This window comes from Salmo salar, unplaced genomic scaffold (assembly GCF_905237065.1).
Source record: "Salmo salar unplaced genomic scaffold, Ssal_v3.1, whole genome shotgun sequence".
NCBI lineage: Eukaryota > Metazoa > Chordata > Actinopteri > Salmoniformes > Salmonidae > Salmo > Salmo salar.
The window spans coordinates 98,838-117,500 of record NW_025548758.1 but is presented as its reverse complement, the minus strand read 5'-3'; the positions used below and the strand labels follow the sequence as shown (position 1 = coordinate 117,500).

The window sequence follows — 18,663 nt, the reverse complement described above, 5'->3', positions numbered from 1 at the left end:
CTCAGCCTGGTGTTTGCAGAGTTCCCCCAGCGCATCTTCCTCCACCAGTACCTTAGTGACTACAACCACACATTGTACAATGTTAAACACTGTGGTAAACTGACCAGTAGTCTGTTATTAACTTCCATTTCCTTACCCTGACTCTCAGAGGAGAAGCAAGATCTATGGTTTTAATAGCACTGTTTTCGTGCACCTGAATCTCTCTCATCCCCCTCCCCCTCCCCCTCCTCTCTCTCTCTCTCTGATCAATGGTTTTAATAGCACTGTTTTCGTGCACCTGAATCTCTCTCATCCTCCTCCCCCCTCCCCTCTCTCTCTCTCTCTCTCTGATCAATGGTTTAAAAAATATACAGGTTTTTGTTTCATCACTTTCTTTATCCCTCTCTCTTTATTGGGTTCAGAGGACAGTGCTATGATTGGTGGTTTTAATAACTCCCCCCCCCAGGTGCGGAGGGCAGTGGTATGATTGGTGGTTTTAATAACTCCTCCCCCTCCCCTCCAGGTGCGGAGGGCAGTGGTATGATCGAGGGTTTCAACAGGACCGTCCTGAAGCACCTCCCTCGTTCCCTGGCGCTGATCCAGGTGGAGAGTGTTCTCATGGGGGCCGCCTTCCTCTCCATGATCATCGTAAGACACACACACACAGGCAAAGACACGTCTGTACACACCTACCTAAAATGATCATCCTAAAAACCTCGTTTTATTACACCCAACAATCAATACAACACCCTCCGAGATTACCCAGAGTCCATTGCTTGCTGTCCCACAGTCCTTCACTGTGTTTTACCCATAGTTCCTGGCGGTGTGCGGGGCTGCGTACCGCCCTACAGAGGAGATCGATCTGAGGAGTATCGGCTGGGGGAACATCTTCCAGTTGCCCTTCAAACACCTGAGAGACTACAGACTGAGACTCCTCATCCCCTTCTTCATCTACAGTGGACTGGACACACTCTTCTCTGTCACCGGACTCACTCTGGTAGTCATTACAGGAAGTCCTTTAATAACTGTAGTAGCTAGAGTCTGAATGTTGTCCATGTAGCTTTCACAGACCTACTGCGTCACTTTACCTAGTGTAGACATAGATTCTGTTGGAGGGCAGCTATATTCATGATGCTCGATCTCTCCTCGCTCTCTCTCTCTCTCTCTCTCTCTCTCTCTCTCTCTCTCAATCATGCTCTTTCTCTCTCTCTTTCTCTCTTGCTCACTCACTCACTCACTCACTCACTCACTCACTCACTCACTCACTCACTCACTCACTCACTCACTCACTCACTCACTCACTCACTCACTCACTCACTCACTCACTCACTCACAATCTCTCTCTCTGTCCTGTTCACCCCCCCTTTCTCCTACTTTCCCTGTCTTTTTCTCTCCTCTAACCTACCCTCATGTCTCCCCTCCCTCCCAGTCGTATGGTGTGTGTACGGTGGGTCTGGAGTGGCTGTATCTCCTGGTGATGGTCTATGGTCTGTCCTGCTCCCTATTCTCCTGCCTGTCCCTGTCCCTCCTCAGGCTGCCACGCTACGTTTCTCTGCTAGGGGGCGCTGTGATCCACGGTCCTCTGCTGGTGTTCCTGCTGTTCTGGTCCCCAGCGCCACGCTCACCTGATCAACTGCCTTACCTGCTGGTGGTGATCGCCCTCTGGGGAATGGGGTCTGCATTGAATAAGACTGGACTCAGCAGTGAGTTTTAGTACTATGATTAGACACACACACACACACACACAGGACTCTTTTATTTCCTAGTTGGTAAAGTATTGTTCTTTTCCAGTTCAGACTTAATCATTTCCAACATTTATGTCTCCTCACTCTCCCATACCTTCCTCCCCTCTACCTATCTCCTTCTCCCCCTCTTCACCTCCCCTTTCTCTCTCTACCCCCCTCTCCACTGCCCTCCTCTCTCTCTCTCTTCCCCCTTGTCTACCGCCCTCCTCTCTCTCTTGCTCTCTTTCTATCTACCCCCCCTCTCCACCACACCCCCCTCTGCCCCCCCACTCTCTACTGTCTCTCTCTCTCTCTCTCTCTCTCTCTCTCTCTCTCTCTCTCTCTCTCTCTCTCTCTCTCTCTCTCTCTCTCTCCGTGTCTGTCAGTTCTCCTGGGTATGTTGTATGAAGATAAAGAGAGACTGGACTTTGTCTACACCATCTACCACTGGTGGCAGGCTATCGCCATCTTCATAGTCTACCTGTGGACTGGACTCATCATGAGGGTGTGTGTGTGTCCGTGTGTGTCCCCGTGTGTGTGTCCGTGTGTGTCCCCATGTGTGTACGCATGTCCGTGTGTGTGTCCGTGTGTGTTCCCGTGTGTGTGACCCCGTGTGTGTGTCCGTGTGTGTGTCCGTGTGTGTGTCCGTGTGTGTCCCCGTGTGTTTCTGTGTTAGAAAAAGTGTAAAAACGATTAATTTAAAGTGCTATTTCACTCCTCTCTTTCTCTCCTTCTCATTCCTGGTCCCTCCTCCTCAGGCCAAACTCTCCATTCTATTGGTCATCTTGCTGCTGGCATGCTTCTGCTATTGGACGATGGAGCGACGCCTGTCCAAGAACATGCATTTCAGACTGCCTCGCATTCCCCGCCCCAAACACAAGGTAACCTATCACAATCTGTTCACTTTTTGCTATGTTTTTGCATTTTTTTCTTTAAAATACCACTTGGTTGAGAGAAAAGAGCAAATATCACATATCACCTTCACTAGTAATGCGATAAAGACAAGCAAACAGAACATCGAAATGAAAGTCTTTCTTTAAAGTTTGGCATTGGCAATAAAGACAATTAAAGAGCAATATCAAGTGTCTTCGATAATGACACAAAGTCATCAATTGACATGTTTGGTCTGTAATGTAATATAATGTTGACCATGTCACTTCCTCCTCAGGTCAAAGGTTATCGTTACCTGGAGGAGGAAAACTCAGACGAGTCGAACTCGGAGGAGAGTGATGAGGATGAGGATGAAGAGCAGCAGGAGGAGGTGATCAGGGAGGACTTCGGCGGAGACGCAGGGTCGCAGGGCTCTGATTCGACCAGGGAGAGGAGGGGAGGGGCTAGGGGTCGGCGCAGGAGGCGAGACGATGATTACGAGCAAGCAGGGGAAAGGGAGGAGAGAGAGAAGGAGGGATAGAGAGAGGGAGAGGGATAGAGAAAGAAGGAGGAGATTTAAAGAAGAGTGAAAGAGTGAAAAATAGTGAGAGAGCGAGAGACAGAGAGAGAGCGAGTCCTCTAGGTATCCTCTAGCTGTCCTCTAGGTATCCTCTAGGTATCCTCTAGCTGTCCTCTAGGTATCCTCTAGGTATCCTCTAGGTATCCTCTAGCTGTCCTCTAGGTATCCTCTAGGTATCCTCTAGGTATCCTCTACTCTAGGTGTTCTCTAGGTATCCTCTAGGTATCCTCTAGGTGTCCTCTACTCTAGGTGTTCTCTAGGTATCCTCTAGGTATCCTCTAGGTGTCCTCTACTCTAGCTGTTCTCTAGCTATCCTCTACTCTAGGTGTTCTCTAGGTATCCTTTAGCTGTCCTCTAGGTATCCTTTAGCTGTCCTCTAGGTATCCTCTAGGTATCCTCTAGGTGTCCTCTACTCTAGGTGTTCTCTAGGTATCCTTTAGGTGTTCTCTAGGTATCCTCTAGCTGTCCTCTAGGTATCCTCTAGCTGTCCTCTAGGTATCCTCTAGCTTTCCTCTAGGTATCCTCTAGCTGTGCTCTAGGTATCCTCTAGCTGTCCTCTAGGTATCCTCTAGCTGTGCTCTAGCTATCCTCTACTCTAGGTGTTCTCTAGGTATCCTCTAGCTGTCCTCTAGGTATCCTCTAGCTGTCCTCTAGGTATCCTCTAGGTATCCTCTAGCTGTCCTCTATGTATCCTCTAGGTATCCTCTAGCTGTCCTCTAGGTATCCTCTAGGTATCCTCTAGGTGTCCTCTAGGTATCCTCTAGGTATCCTCTAGCTGTCCTCTAGGTATCCTCTAGGTATCCTCTAGGTGTCCTCTAGCTATCCTCTAGGTATCCTCTAGCTGTGCTCTAGGTGTCCTCTAGCTATCCTCTAGGTACTTTCCCCAGCCCAGCTCTCTTTCATCAGTGCAGATCAAGGAAAGGAGTTGAATCAGAAGAAGAGACAAAACGGGTGTGTCTCAAATGTAACCCTTTTCACTTCATAGTGCCCTACTTTTGACCCCGAACTTTAACCTTGGTCAAAAGTTGTGCACTATGAATAAGGTCCCATTTGGAACGCAGACAATACTGTATGTCTAGGCTATTGACACGCACCTAGAGGGGGATTGACATATAGATAATTGAAGAGGTTCATCCACAGGAGGATAAAACAGAGTGGTACAGGAGGATAAAACAGAGCGGTACAGGAGGATAAAACAGAGCGGTACAGGAGGATAAAACAGAGCGGTACAGGGGGATAAAACAGAGCGGTACAGGAGGATAAAACAGAGCGGTACAGGAGGATAAAACAGAGCGGTACAGGAGGATAAAACAAGGGTACAGGAGGATAAAACAGAGCGGTACAGGAGGATAAAACAGCGGTAGAGGAGGATAAAACAGAGCAGTACAGGAGGATAAAACAGAGCGGTACAGGAGGATAAAACAGAGCAGTACAGGAGGATAAAACAAGGGTACAGGAGGATAAAACAGAGCTGTACAGGAGGAAAGAGAAGAACGGGGATTTTACACAGAAAGAAAGAGGATGAAGAGAGGACAGGAATTCAGTTTCGAAGGTTTCTCATAACACAACTGAAAAGGGAAGAAGTTATTTACTCCACTTCAAATATGAACCAGTTTCCTTCCAATGCATGATCACATGGGGTGTGGCCCAATTGTCACACTATTCACTATATAGTGCACTCATTTTGAACAGGGCCCATTTGGGCTCTGGTCAAAAGTAGTGTACTATATAGGGAATGGGGTGCCATTTCGGACTCACCCGTACTGTATAGACACCTGAAACATATGTGCAGTTAAGTACGTCACAGGCACTTTTGACAGGGCACATACAGGGCTCTGATCAAAAGTAGTGCACTATAGAGGGAATAAGGTGCCATCTGGGACACAGCCTTTGTATTTCAACAGTATCACTGTATTGTATTGTTAGTCAGCTGTGTTGTCATGGTTCCTAGCTCAGGTGTTTTGAGTGGCCTACATTTTGTTGTTTTTTGTAAGGAATTTATTCAATCAATGATTTTGAAAAAATGTAATTATAGTCATGAATTATAATGAGAATATATTGATTGTAATTGTTTTTTTTATGACTGAAGTGAGTTTTGAAGTTGTTTTCTGAGTATAAAGCTGGTTTTGAGCCTCTTGATGTGGGTGTTCTGTTATCAAAGACCAACTAATATCACCATGGAAACTTAGTTCATAAAAGTGAACACCTTATATGCTTAGTTAAATAAAAAATAAAAAAGTCACTCCTACACTGTAAGAAAGCCGTAAACATATATAAAATTCACAAAAAAACATTCACTTATTTTATAAGACTTGATCTTTATTTGGATCCCCATGAGCTGACGCCATGACAACAGCTAAATGTGTATACAAGCATACAGTCAACACACACACACACATACATTTAAAGGTACACTGTGAGTGTAAAATTTATTTTTAACTCAAATTTTGGTTTGAGAGGTGACTTTCATAGACACATATGGTATTATATGAATCAATTTTTTTTCTTGTTAAACCACGCAGCCGTTAGTAGGCTAGTAATAAATGCTTTAAGTCATGGCTGTGGGGAGGTATGCCCCTTTGTGTGTGCTCCAATCAGGTCATTCCTGGGCTAGTTCTGTCCATTGAGTTCAGGCAGAGTTTCCCAACCCTCTCCTTGGGCCTCGCCAGATGTTTCACATTTTTGTTTTAACCTTAAATTGGCACACCTGGTTCAATTAGTCAAAGGCTTGGTGATTAGTTGACTAATTAAATCAGCGTGCCAGTTTAAGGTTGAAATGAAAATGTGAAATGTCTGGGGGAGCCCAAGGAGAGGGTTGGGAAACCCTGATTTAAGGGACCTCTTTTGGCTCAAGAGCACCCCCCAGAGGCAAAAGTTATGTATAGTACAATAGATGTTGAGTACACAGTACAGATGTACAGTATAATACAAGTATATACGTAGTAGATGTATTGTAGATATGTGTATGAAGACATTTCGATGTCTCTATATAGAAGACATATATATATAGTACAGTATATAGTAGATATGTGTATAGAAGACTTTAGTACAGTATATGTTGTGTTCCCAAACTCACAATGTATCCGTTTTCTACACACCAGTCAGTGAATCAGGTAAGTGCCCACTTTGTTTGTTTCACGGTGTTCTTTTCGTTTTCTCTCAAATTCATCAAACGCTTATTTTCTACATCGGTATGCCAAACTATTGTTGATGTAGCCATTTTAATAAAGGGGAAAAGGCTAACTGTCATAGTCATGGTATATGGTCTCACATACACACGGCTGAATGCTGTTTTAGCCAATCAGCATCCAGTATCCAAACTACCCAGTTTATAGTACGGTATATAGTGAATGTGTGCAAACATATAGTACCCAAGAAGAACACAGGACCCAGGTTTGAGGTGAGCATGAGTTTATTGGTCAGTGATGATCTCCCTCCTCTCTCACCACTACTGTCTATTGCTGTTATTGGTGCTGGTGAACCAAAGTCCCTGATATATATCTGTGATATATACTACAACCTGCTAGACCGTTATTACACTATAACGGTCCTCTATAACGTGTTACGGTGATGACTTAACTCGTCTCACGTTGATGTTACGGCGTTGACATACGAGTCGCCTCTCGTAGGACTGATACCCTGTTGTGTTATCAACCAGAGTGTCTGAGGAAGTCAGTGACGGAGTTGACATATGTTAGTAGAAACGGTGGGATGCTTCTGACTGACTGTGTTTGTGGTGGCCGTGCTGTGACAAGGCCCCAGTTAGACCCAGCCCTAGGCCGAAGCCTGAGGCTCTGTTAGGGGTACCGTCCGCTCTGGGCCCGGTTAGTGCTGGATACGGCGGATAGACTGGATCTGGGGGGTCTGGCAGTGGGAGCCCCAGTTCTTCCAGTGCTGGTAGTCTCCACTGTGTCTCTCACACTCCATGATGTACTGCTGGCCCCTGTAGCCGGGGAACTGGTAGCACACAAAGCTGTGGGGAGAGAGAGGGAGAGGGAGCGAAGGGAGAGGGATGGAGGGAGAGAGGAGAGATGGAGCGGAGGGGTAGAGGAGTGAGAGGGGGAGGGGGAAGGGAGAGGAATGGAGGAAGAGAGGAGAGAGAGGGAGAGGAGGGGGGAAGGTAGAGGGATGGAGAGAGAGGGGGAAGGGAGAGGAGAGACGGAGCGGAGGGGGGAAAGGAGAGAAGGTGATAGGTGGGGTGCAGAGGGAGAGAGGAGGGACATAGAGGGAGGGAGAAACATGTTTGGCTTAGAGTGGACTTTTGCTTGACGCTGAATTGTGTCACTCAATGTTTTGCTTTTTATTGTCTCACTATAGCAAGATTGGAGTGTGGTTGTGTCAGTGGAGGCTGCTGAGGGGAGGACGGCTCATAATAACGGCTGGATCAGAGCAAATGGAAACCACTTGTTTGATACCATTCCACTTATTTTGATCCAGCAGTTACCACGAGCCCAACCTCCTGAGGTGTGTGCCATTGTGTTTTTGTACAGTGTCTGTGAGTGAGTTTGTGCTTAATGTTGACTTACGCGCCACACTGAACGTGCATGGATCCGACCTCAGGCATGCACCAGCCCATGGCCCTCAGAGAGGGGTAATCATCACACAGCTCAACGCTGCGGCCCATGAAGTTCTCTGTCTCAAAGATCTGCATACGACTGCTCTGGTGGGACTGGGAGGGGAAGGAGGAGAGATGATAGAGGGAGAGAGGATAGAGGGGGAGAGAGGATAGAGGGGGAGGGTGGAGAGAGGATAGAGGGGGAGAGAGGATATAGGGGGAGAGAGGATAGAGGGAGAGAGTGGATAGAGGGAGAGAGTGGATAGAGGGAGAGAGTGGATAGAGGGAGAGAGTGGATAGAGGGAGAGAGTGGATAGAGGGGGAGGGTGGAGAGAGGATACAGGGGGAGAGAGGATATAGGGGAGAGAGGATAGAGTGAGAGAGTGGATAGAGGGAGAGAGTGGATAGAGGGAGAGAGTGGATAGAGGGAGAGAGTGGATAGAGGGGGAGCGAGGATAGAGGGTGAGGGGGAGAGAGGGGAGGGGGGGGGAGAGAGGATAGAGGGGGAGAGAGGATATAGGGGAGAGAGGATAGAGGGAGAGTGGATAGAGGGAGAGAGTGGATAGAGGGAGAGAGTGGATAGAGGGGGAGCGAGGATAGAGGGGGAGCGAGGATAGAGGGTGAGGGGGGAGAGAGGGGGAGGGGGGAGAGAGGGGGAGGGGGGAGAGAGGATATAGGGGGAGAGAGGATATAGGGGGAGAGAGTGGGAGGGTTAAACACAATGCTAGGAAACAATCTTGCTGTTTCCTTTTTGCTTTCTCTCTCATACACACTGACACACAGTACTCTATCCTATCTATCTGTCTTCTATAAACACTAACATAGAATACTGTCTTCTATAAACACTAACATAGAATACTGTCTTCTATAAACACTAACATAGAATACTGTCTTCTATAAACACTAACATAGAATACTGTCTTCTATAAACACTAACATAGAATACTGTCTTCTATAAACACTAACATAGAATACTGTCTTCTATAAACACTAACATAGAATACTGACCACTGTCTTCTATAAACACTAACATAGAATACTGTCTTCTATAAACACTAACATAGAATACTGTCCACTGTCTTCTGTAAACACTAACATAGAATACTGTCTTCTATAAACACTAACATAGAATACTGACCCTCTTTCACACGCTCTCCATGTATCCATCTCTCGCTGTATTTCTCTCTCTCCCACACATACACACATATACACACTCACCCCCTACACACACACACACACACACACACACACACACACAGTCCTCACAGCGCAGTAGATGGGGCGCAGGGACATGAGGCGCTCCACGTGGTAGGACAGGGAGCCGCTGTAGGCGTCCCAGTGGGGGTACTCTCCTCTCTCCAGGATGAACTGCTGGCCCTGGAAGTCATGGTGCTCAAAGCCCACCCAGCTACAGGGGTAGGGAGAGAGAGTTACTGACATGTTACATTCAGAGATAGAAGGGGACAGAGAGGGGGAGAGAGAGTTACTGACATGTTACATTCAGAGAGGGGGAGAGAGAGTTACTGATATGTTACATTCAGAGATAGAAGGGGCCAGAGAGGGGGAGAGAGAGTTACTGACATGTTACATTCAGAGATAGAAGGGGACAGAGAGGGGAGAGAGAGTTACTGACATGTTACATTCAGAGAGGGAGAGAGAGAGAGTTACTGACATGTTACATTCAGAGATAGAAGGGGCCAGAGAGGGGGAGAGAGAGTTACTGACATGTTACATTCAGAGATAGAAGGGGACAGAGAGGGGGAGAGAGAGTTACTGACATGTTACATTCAGAGATAGAAGGGGACAGAGAGGGAGAGAGAGAGTTACTGACATGTTACATTCAGAGATAGAAGGGGACAGAGAGGGGGAGAGAGAGTTACTGACATGTTACATTCAGAGATAGAAGGGGACAGAGAGGGAGAGAGAGAGTTACTGACATGTTACATTCAGAGAGAGGGAGATGAGAGTTACTGACATGTTACATTCAGAGATAGAAGGGGACAGAGAGGGAGAGAGAGAGTTACTGACATGTTACATTCAGAGATAGAAGGGGACAGAGAGGGGGAGAGAGAGTTACTGACATGTTACATTCAGAGATAGAAGGGGACAGAGAGGGAGAGAGAGTTACTGACATGTTACATTCAGAGATAGAAGGGGAGAGAGAGAGTTACTGACATGTTACATTCAGAGAGAGAAGGGGACAGAGAGGGGGAGAGAGAGAGTTACTGACATGTTACATTCAGAGATAGAAGGGGACAGAGAGGGGAGAGAGAGTTACTGACATGTTACATTCAGAGATAGAAGGGGACAGAGAGGGGGAGAGAGTTACTGACATGTTACATTCAGAGAGAGAAGGGGACAGAGAGGGAGAGAGAGAGTTACTGACATGTTACATTCAGAGAGAGAAGGGGACGGAGAGGGGAGAGAGAGAGTTACTGACATGTTACATTTCATTCAGAGAGAAGGAGACAGATTAAAATACAATGAGACAATAGCAGGACAAAGGGACAACACCCCACCCTGGTGGTCAATGGTTGACCATGCATGACAACAGGCTACAGCACAGAGAATCATACCCCCACTCACCAACACACACACACACACACACACACACACACACACACACACACACACACACACACACACACACACACACACACACACACACACACACACACACACACACACACACACACACACACACACACACACACACACACACACACCAAACACAGATACCCTCACTCACACACACACAGCCTCCACAGACAACCAGGGTTGTAAGAGACTCACGCTCCACTCTCCACTCTGATAGAGCGGATGTTGTCCAGACCACAGTCCTGGATGTTACAGCACTCAGAGGTAAACTCCTGGCACTTGCCCTGGAAGTGTTCCTGCTCAAACACAGTCACCTACAGGGACAGATAGATAGATATTAGTGTGTTTGTGTTAATCATATAATTGATTATTTAAGTGTGTGTGTGTGTGTGTGTGTGTGTGTGTGTGTGTGTGTGTGTGTGTGTGTGTGTGTGTGTGTGTGTGTGTGTGTGTGTGTGTGTGTGTGTGTGTGTGAGATCACCTTGAAAAAAGGAGCCATACCCAGGCCAGGGAAAAACATGGGGGAGGTCATGTGGGTTTTAGTAGCTCTATTCATGTCTGTAGAGAGAGGGGGGAGAGGGGAGGGAGAGAGAGAAAGATAGAGGGGAGGGAGAGGGGGAGAGAAAGAGAGGTGGCATGTGAGAGAGATGGAGCGGGGGGAGAGGGAGAGAGAGAGAGAGATAGAGGGGGAGAGAAAGAGAGGTGGCATGTGAGAGAGATTGGGAGGGAGAGAGAGAGAGAGAGAGGTGGCATGTGAGAGAGAGAGCGGGGGAGAGAAGTTTCATCATTTAAACTAGGATAGATTAGAATTCAATGGATTCAAATCTTTTAATATTGTTTATGCATTCCCAGTAATCTATGGAATATGTTAATGATGATATCTAGAATTGTCCTCATGTTCCAGATGTCTCTGATATTATTTCCATTGTGATGTGGGCCTTTCCAGCTTCCTCCACAACCAACTAACATTACTGCCAGCATCCAACAACTCTAATAAAAGGTCATGGTAGCATATTGTAGCATATCCTCAAATAAATTGTGACAATCCTTACAAAAAGTTAAAAAGTTAGTTTAAACTGGTTAAAACCGTTTTCTAAAACGTACTGTAACATAAGCCATCACCAAAAACAATAACGAAACGTTATCAATTTCTAATAACAGCCTATATTTATTCCATCACCAACAACGAACCCTATTTGGACTAGGCCTACAATGATATTTAACATTTTTATAAATGTAGTCTAAGAAATACTTCTCAAAATGTTTATCCAATTATGAGTGTTACGCCGGTGGGCAGCCTAGGCCTAAATCCGTTCTGTTGAAACACCATGGGCTATTCGGTTCAACCAGGACCGGGGGCTTACCTGGTTCGTCTCCTCTCCTCTCTCACGCGCCAATCCTTTTACATAGAGTTTTGTGAGAATCTGGCGCTTCTGTTTTATACCACAGTCCACGGTGGCCCGCGCGTCTCCACTGGCGACAACGTGCGTGTGTGTGCGCGTTTCATCATGTCTGTGTGAGTGAGTTGGGGTAAAGTGAGCACGCCCGTGTGCGTGCGTGTTTCGATGTAGGCACCCTTCTGTGTGTCCGTGCGTAAATGTGTCCTATGGGTGCGCGCGGCCGTGTGAGCAATACATGAGTCCGCCCACCTCTCTCTCTCTCTCTCTCTCTCTCACTTTATTTGTTTCCTATGCGGTCGGGTGTGCGCCTTGTTGACTCAGCAGATAATATAGTACCAACCCCGTTGGCGTTCTAAGCCGGTTGAATGCATGGTGGGACAGTGATGTTCGCGGTCCGTTCAGAGTGAATGGGGGGCCCAGTGTTGGGCCGAACACCGGTATATTCGTATAGGTCAGCAGTGCCATCATACAGCATTAACAATGGCCGGGCTGTAGGTAGAGCATTAACAATGGCCGGGCTGTAGGTAGAGAATGACAAGGATTTAACTCTCCTGTGCTGTGGTCAGACCACTGTGTGCTTTTAGAGTAAAACATTTCTGTAAATTATGGGAACTAGAAATCAGTGTCAAAGAGTGTGACTTCAGTTAAATGTAGAGATAATGTTATGAAATAGCTGCCTTGCCTATCACAATGACTTCAATCAAATTAGATGTTAATATTGATATACCATAATATACTAACCCTAGTGTATATAGCCTATTCTATAGAAGCAAAATGTCAAGTCATAGCCATACATTTTTTTAAAGTGAACTAAAATTGTAGTAGGTTTCAGCAGTAGGCTAGGCTATACTAGAGATGTTAGACCAATAGAATGTTCTGTTTATCCAAGCCCATAGTACTGGTGAGTTCACACTGTTGTCATGGTAATACCCCCACACACACACAGTCCCTGCTGACCTCATTTAACCCTTGACCTCTGAGCTAGAACATTTCAGGAGGTTATGGCAGGCTGTTGGCTGACCGTTTACACACACACACACACACACACACACACACACACACACACACACACACACACACACACACACACACACACACACACACACACACACACACACACATTTCATATTTGGTATATTGCATGTGCAACAACATTATTTGAACAGTGAGGTTGCAGATTTTAGACTGAGAACATTGTGGAAGGAATTCCACATTACATACCAGAGAGGCTAAAGAGATATTGCCATACTGGTTACACCCATCATACCAGAGGGGCTAGGAAGGTAGAGAGATATTACCATACTGGTTACATCCATCATACCAGAGGGGCTAGGAAGGTAGAGAGATATTACCATACTGGTTACACCCATCATACTAGAGGGGCTAGGAAGGTAGAGAGATATTACCATACTGGTTACTTCCATCATACCAGAGGGGCTAGGAAGGTAGAGAGATATTACCATACTGGTTACACCCATCATACCAGAGGGGCTAGGAAGGTAGAGAGATATTACCATACTGGTTACACCCATCATACCAGAGGGGCTAGGAAGGTAGAGAGATATTACCATACTGCTTACCCCCATTGTACCAGACGGTCCGATCCTTTGAGATCTATGGAAAGGGTCTAGGAGTTCATTTTGGACAATATATCAGATCACTATATTCATAACCTGGCTCATGTTCAGGAGGGTGCAACATTCTGAAACGTTGCCCATTTTTAAATCATGTTGATGAAGGCCGCAAATTGACGTCTGAAATGTCAAGATTTTAATTGTGGTCGAGAGTCGAGAGAGTCGAGAGTCGAGACTCGAGCCTATTTCTTTCCAAATGTTGCAGATAGAAATGTCTTGAAACTGACATGATTCCTATTTGAATGAGTAGCATGTATATTCTACATGATATATTTCTATCTGAACGTGCTGTAGTGGGGCATCCTACTTAGACGTTGCAGATGAAAATGCCTTTTATAGAGCTGATGTGATTCCTTAATCAAATCAAATTTTAGTCACATGCGCCGAATACAACAGGTGGGGACCTTACAGAGAAATGCTTACTTACGAGCCCCTAACCACCAATGCAGTTAAAAAAAATATGGATAAGAAGAATAAATAAAAGTAACAAGTAATTAAAGAGTAGCAATAAAAGAACAATAGTGAGACTATATACAGTTGAAGTCGGAAGTTTACATACACCTTAGCCAAATATATTTAAAGTCCGTTTTTTCACAATTCCTGACATTTATGCCAAGTAAAAATTCCCTGTCTTAGGTCAGTTAGGATCACCACTTTATTTTAAGAATGTGAAATGTCAGAATAGTAGTAGAGGGAATTATTTATTTCAGCTTTTATTTCTTTCATCACATTGTCAGTGGGTCAGAAGTTAACATACATTCAATTAGTATTTGGTAGCATTGCCTTTAAATTGTTTAACTTGGGTCAAACGTTTCGGGTAGCCTTCCACAAGCTTCCCACAATAAGTTGGGTGAATTGTGGCCCATTCCTCCTGACAGAGCTGTTGTAACTGAGTCAGGTTTGTTGGCCTCCTTGCTCGCACACAAATGTTCTATAGGATTGAGGTCAGGGCTTTGTGATGGCCACTCCAATACCTTGACTTTGTTGTCCTTAAGCCATTTGCCACAAGTTTGGAAGTATGCTTGGGGTCATTGTCCATTTGGAAGACCCATTTGCGACCAAGCTTTAACTTCCTGACTGATGTCTTGAGATGTTGCTTCAATATATCCACATCATTTTACTTCCTCATGATGCCATCTATTTTGTGAAGTGCACGAGTCCCAGTCCCTCGGCTTGCAAGCTTCCCCATTTTTCCTCCAAACATAACGATGGTCTTTATGGCCAAACAGTTCTGTTTTTGTTTCATCAGACCAGAGGACATTTCTCCAAAAAGTATGATCTTTGTCCCCATGTGCAATTGCAAACCGTAGTCTGGCTTTTTTATGGCGGTTTTGGAGCAGTGGTTTCTTCCTTGCTGAGCGGCCTTTCCGGTTATGTCCATATAGGACTCATTTTACTGTGGATATAGATACTTTTGTACCTGTTTCCTCCAGCATCTTCACAAGGTCCTTTGCTGTTGTTCTGGGATTGATTTGCACTTTTCGCACCAAAGTACATTCATCTCTAGGAGACAGAATGCGTCTCCTTCCTGAGCTGTATGACGGCTGCGTGGTCCCATGGTGTTTATACTTGCGTACTATTGTTTGTACAGATGAACATGGTACCTTCAGGCATTTGGAAATTGCTCCCAAGGATGAACCAGACTTGTGGAGGTCTACAATTTTTTTTCTGAAGTCTTGGCTAATTTCTTTTGATTTTTCCATGATGTCAAGCAAGGAGGCACTGAGTTTGAAGGTAGGCCTTGAAATACATCCACAGGTACACCTCCAATTGACTCAAATGATTTCAATTAGCCTATCAGAAGCTACTAAAGCCATGACATAATTTTCTGGAATTTTCCAAGCTGTTTAAAGGCACAGTCAACTTAGTGTATGTGAACTTCTGATCCACTGGAATTGTGATACAGTGAATTATAAGTGAAATAATCTGTCTGTAAACAATTGTTGGAAAAATTACTTGTGTCATGCACAAAGTAGATGTCCTAACCGTCTTGCCAAAACTATAGTTTGTTAACAAGAGATTTGTGGAGGGGTTGAAAAACGAGTTTTAATGACTCCTACCTAAGTGTATGTTAACTTCCGACTTCAACAGTACAGGGGGAGTACTGGTACAGAGTCAATGTGCGGGGGTACCGGTTAGTTGAGGTAATATGTACATGTAGGTAGAGTTATTAAAGTGACTATGCATAGATGATAACAACAGATAGTAGCAGCTGTGGAAAAGGGGGGGGGGGGCAATGCAAATAGTCTAGGTAGCCATTTGATTAGATGTTCAGGAGTCTTATAGTCTCATGTTAACTTGTTGGTGATGTGGACACCAAGGAACTTGGAACTCTCAACCTGCTCCACTACAGCCCTGTCGTTGACAATGGAGGCATGCTCGGTCCTCTTTTTCCAGTAGTCCACAATCATCTCCTTTGTCTTGATCACGTTGAGGGAGAGGTTGTTGTCCTGGCACCACTCGGCCACGTCTCTGACCTCATCCCTATAGGCTGTCTCGTTGTTGTTGGTGATCAGGCCTACCACTGTTGTGTCATCGGCAAACTTAATGGTGGTGTTGGAGTCGTGCCTGGCCGTGCAGTCATGCGTGAACAAGGAGTGCAGGAGGGGACTGAGCACGCACCCCTGAGGGGCCCCTGTGTTGTTACCTACCGTTACCACCTGGGGGCGGCCTGTCAGGAAGTCCTGGATCCAGTTGCAGAGGGAGGTGTTTAGTCCCAGGGTCCTTAGCTTATTGATGAGCTTTGAGGGCACTATGGTGTTGAATGCTTAGCTGTAGTCAATGAATAGCATTCTCACATAGGTGTTCCTTTTGTCCAGGTGGGAAAGGGCAGTGGATCTGCTTGGGCGGTATGCAAATTGGAGTGGGTCTAGGGTTTCTGGGATAATGGTGTTGATGTGAGTCATGACCAGCCTTCAAAGCACTTCATGGCTACAGACGTGAGTGCTACGGGTCGGTAGTCATTTAGGTAGGTTATCTTAGTGTTCTTGGGCACAGGGACTATGGTGGTCTGCTTAAAACATCTTAGTATTATGGACTCGGACAGGGAGAGGGTGAAAATGTCAGTGAAGACACTTGCCAGTTGGTCAGCGCATGCTCGCAGTACACATCCTGGCAATCCGTCTGGCCCTACGGCCTTGTGAATGTTGACCTGTTTAAAGGTCTTACTCACATCGGCTGTGGAGAGCGGGATCACAAGGTCTTCCGGAACAGCTGGTGCTCTCATGCATGTTTCAGTGTTATTTGCCTCAAAGCGAGCATAGAAGTAGTTTAGCTCGTCTGGTAGGCTCGTGTCATTGGGCAGCTCTTGGCTGTGTTTCCCTTTGTAGTCTGTAATGATTTGCAAGCCCTGCTACATCCGACGAGTGTCAGAGCCGGTGTAGTACGATTTGGTCTTAGTCCTGTATTGATGCTTTACCTGTTTGATGATTCGTCTGAGGGCATAGCGGGATTTCTTATGAGCTTCTGGGTTAGAGTCCCGCTCCTTGAATGCAGCAGCACTAGCCTTTAGCTCAGTGCGGATGTTGCCTGTAATCCATGGCTTCTGGTTGGGGTATGTACGTACGGTGACTGTGGAGACAACGTCATCGATGCACTTATTGATGAAGCCAATGACTGATGTGATGTACTCCTCAATGTCATCGGAGGAATCCCGGAACATATTCCAGTCTGTGCTAGCAAAACAGTCCTGTAGCTTACCATCTCCTTCATCTGACCACTTTTTTATTGATCTAGTGCTTCCTGCTTTAATTTTTGCTTGTAAGCAGGAATCAGGAGGATAGAATTATGGTCAGATTTTCCAAATGGAGGGTGAGGGAGAACTTTGTGCACATCTGTGTGTGGAGTAAAGGTGGTCCAGAGTTTTTTCCCCCTCTGGTTGCACATTTAACATGCTGATAAAAAGTTGGTATAACGGATTTAAGTTTCCCTGCATTACAGTCCCTGGCTACTAGGAGCACCACCTCTGGGTGAGCGTTTTCTTGTTTGCTTATGACAGAATACAGCTCATTCAATGCGGTCTTAGTGCCAGCCTCAGTCTGTGGTGGTATGTAAACAGCTATGAAAAATACAGATGAAAACTCTAGGTAGATAGTATGGTCTACAGCTTATCATGAGATACTCTACCTCAGGCGAGCAATAGCTCGAGACTTCCTTAGATATTGTGCACCAGCTGTTATTTACAAAAATACATTGTCCGCCGCCCCTTGTCTTACCAGACACCGCTGTTCTATCCTGCCGGTACATCGTATAACCAGCCAGCTGTATGTTGATAGTGTCGTCGTTCAGCCACGACTCCGTGAAGCATAAGATATTACAGTTTTGAATGTCCTGTTGGTAGTTTAATCTTCCGCGTAGGTCATCGATTTTATTTTCCAAAGATTGCATGTTTGCTAACAGAATGGAAGGAAGTGGGGTTTTATTCGATCGCCTACGAATTCTCAGAAGGCAGCCCGCCCTTTACCCCCATTTTCTCCGCCTTCTCTTCATGCAAATCACGGGAATCTGGGCCTGTTCCTGGGAGAGCAGTATATCATTCATGTTGGGCTCGTCAGACTCGTTAAAGTAAAAAAAGGATTCTGCCAGTCCGTGGTGAGTAATCGCAGTCCTGATGTCCAGAAGTTATTTTTGGTCATAAGAGACGGTAGCGGCAACATTATGTACAAATAAGTAGGGTTGGGGACACGTAAAACATGTAATCTAAGGGTAATCTAAGGGTTCCCAAACTTTTAATGCACATGACCCCAAATTGACCCTAGAAAATGGAGGGGACCCCATTTAGAAATGTTTTATCCCGTAGTTAACGCTGTGGGTTCATATCATAGAGATAGTTAGAGGACTCAACTTGGATATAACCCATTTAAGCATGGACATTGCCATTGAGGGCTTCCACCATTTTAAAGTAGTCAACTGGGTGGGGATTCCTATGGGTTTGGAGGGATCAGAGCATTGTCTTCTTCAAATTGGGTTGCCTATGGTTTGTTAATATCTTTTTGCTATATCATCGCAATTTAGTGGCCGCAATGAATGAATGACACACAAGATTTGGTTCAGGACTCCAGCATTGCAGGTGAGGATAAATCACTATTATAAGCTTGACAGTTTTATCAAACACAAAAGTAGAAAACTGACTATTTACAATGGAGATAGCCTCAATGGCGCTGCCCATGCTATCACAGACGCCATAATGGCATAGATACAAAGATGAGACCTCTTTCCATCTCTATGGATCATATTCACTCAATGTTAGGTCCTGCAGCCTGGCCCAACACATAATAATGACATGAAAGCATATTCTAATAGTGTAAAACGCTGTTAGTTGACA

The 18,663-nt window shown here is 45.6% G+C and overlaps 2 protein-coding genes across 5 annotated transcripts in view; one reads left to right on the top strand and one right to left on the bottom strand.

Annotated features, from left to right (window-relative positions):
* LOC106594845 (protein unc-93 homolog B1) overlaps positions 1–5,290 on the top strand; it is an 11,316-nt gene extending 6,026 nt beyond the window's left edge. The window contains exons 7-15 of one of the 4 annotated variants that reach the window (XR_006763705.1): positions 1–94; positions 503–627; positions 794–976; positions 1,409–1,682; positions 2,090–2,208; positions 2,462–2,584; positions 2,872–3,249; positions 3,452–3,555; positions 3,830–5,290. Coding sequence is in view for 1 of the 4 variants with exons in the window: in XM_045712727.1 (XP_045568683.1) it covers positions 1–94; positions 503–627; positions 794–976; positions 1,409–1,682; positions 2,090–2,208; positions 2,462–2,584; positions 2,872–3,114 (1,161 nt within the window). In the remaining 3 variants the exon portion in view is untranslated. Of the gene's footprint in view, positions 95–502; positions 628–793; positions 977–1,408; positions 1,683–2,089; positions 2,209–2,461; positions 2,585–2,871; positions 3,627–3,829 lie in introns of those variants that run through there. The other 3 variants (XR_006763704.1, XR_006763703.1, XM_045712727.1) reach the window with 3 other exon arrangements.
* Positions 5,291–6,547: 1,257 nt separating this feature from the next.
* Positions 6,548–11,968, bottom strand: LOC123733263 (beta-crystallin A1). Its single transcript, XM_045712728.1, has 6 exons — positions 11,671–11,968; positions 10,788–10,864; positions 10,502–10,620; positions 8,975–9,116; positions 7,680–7,822; positions 6,548–7,126 (listed from the first exon to the last, which is right to left on the bottom strand). Exons 2-6 carry the CDS (start codon positions 10,860–10,862, stop codon positions 6,979–6,981), a joined length of 627 nt encoding a protein of 208 aa, XP_045568684.1. The 5' UTR covers positions 10,863–10,864; positions 11,671–11,968; the 3' UTR covers positions 6,548–6,978.
* Positions 11,969–18,663: the final 6,695 nt, after the last annotated feature.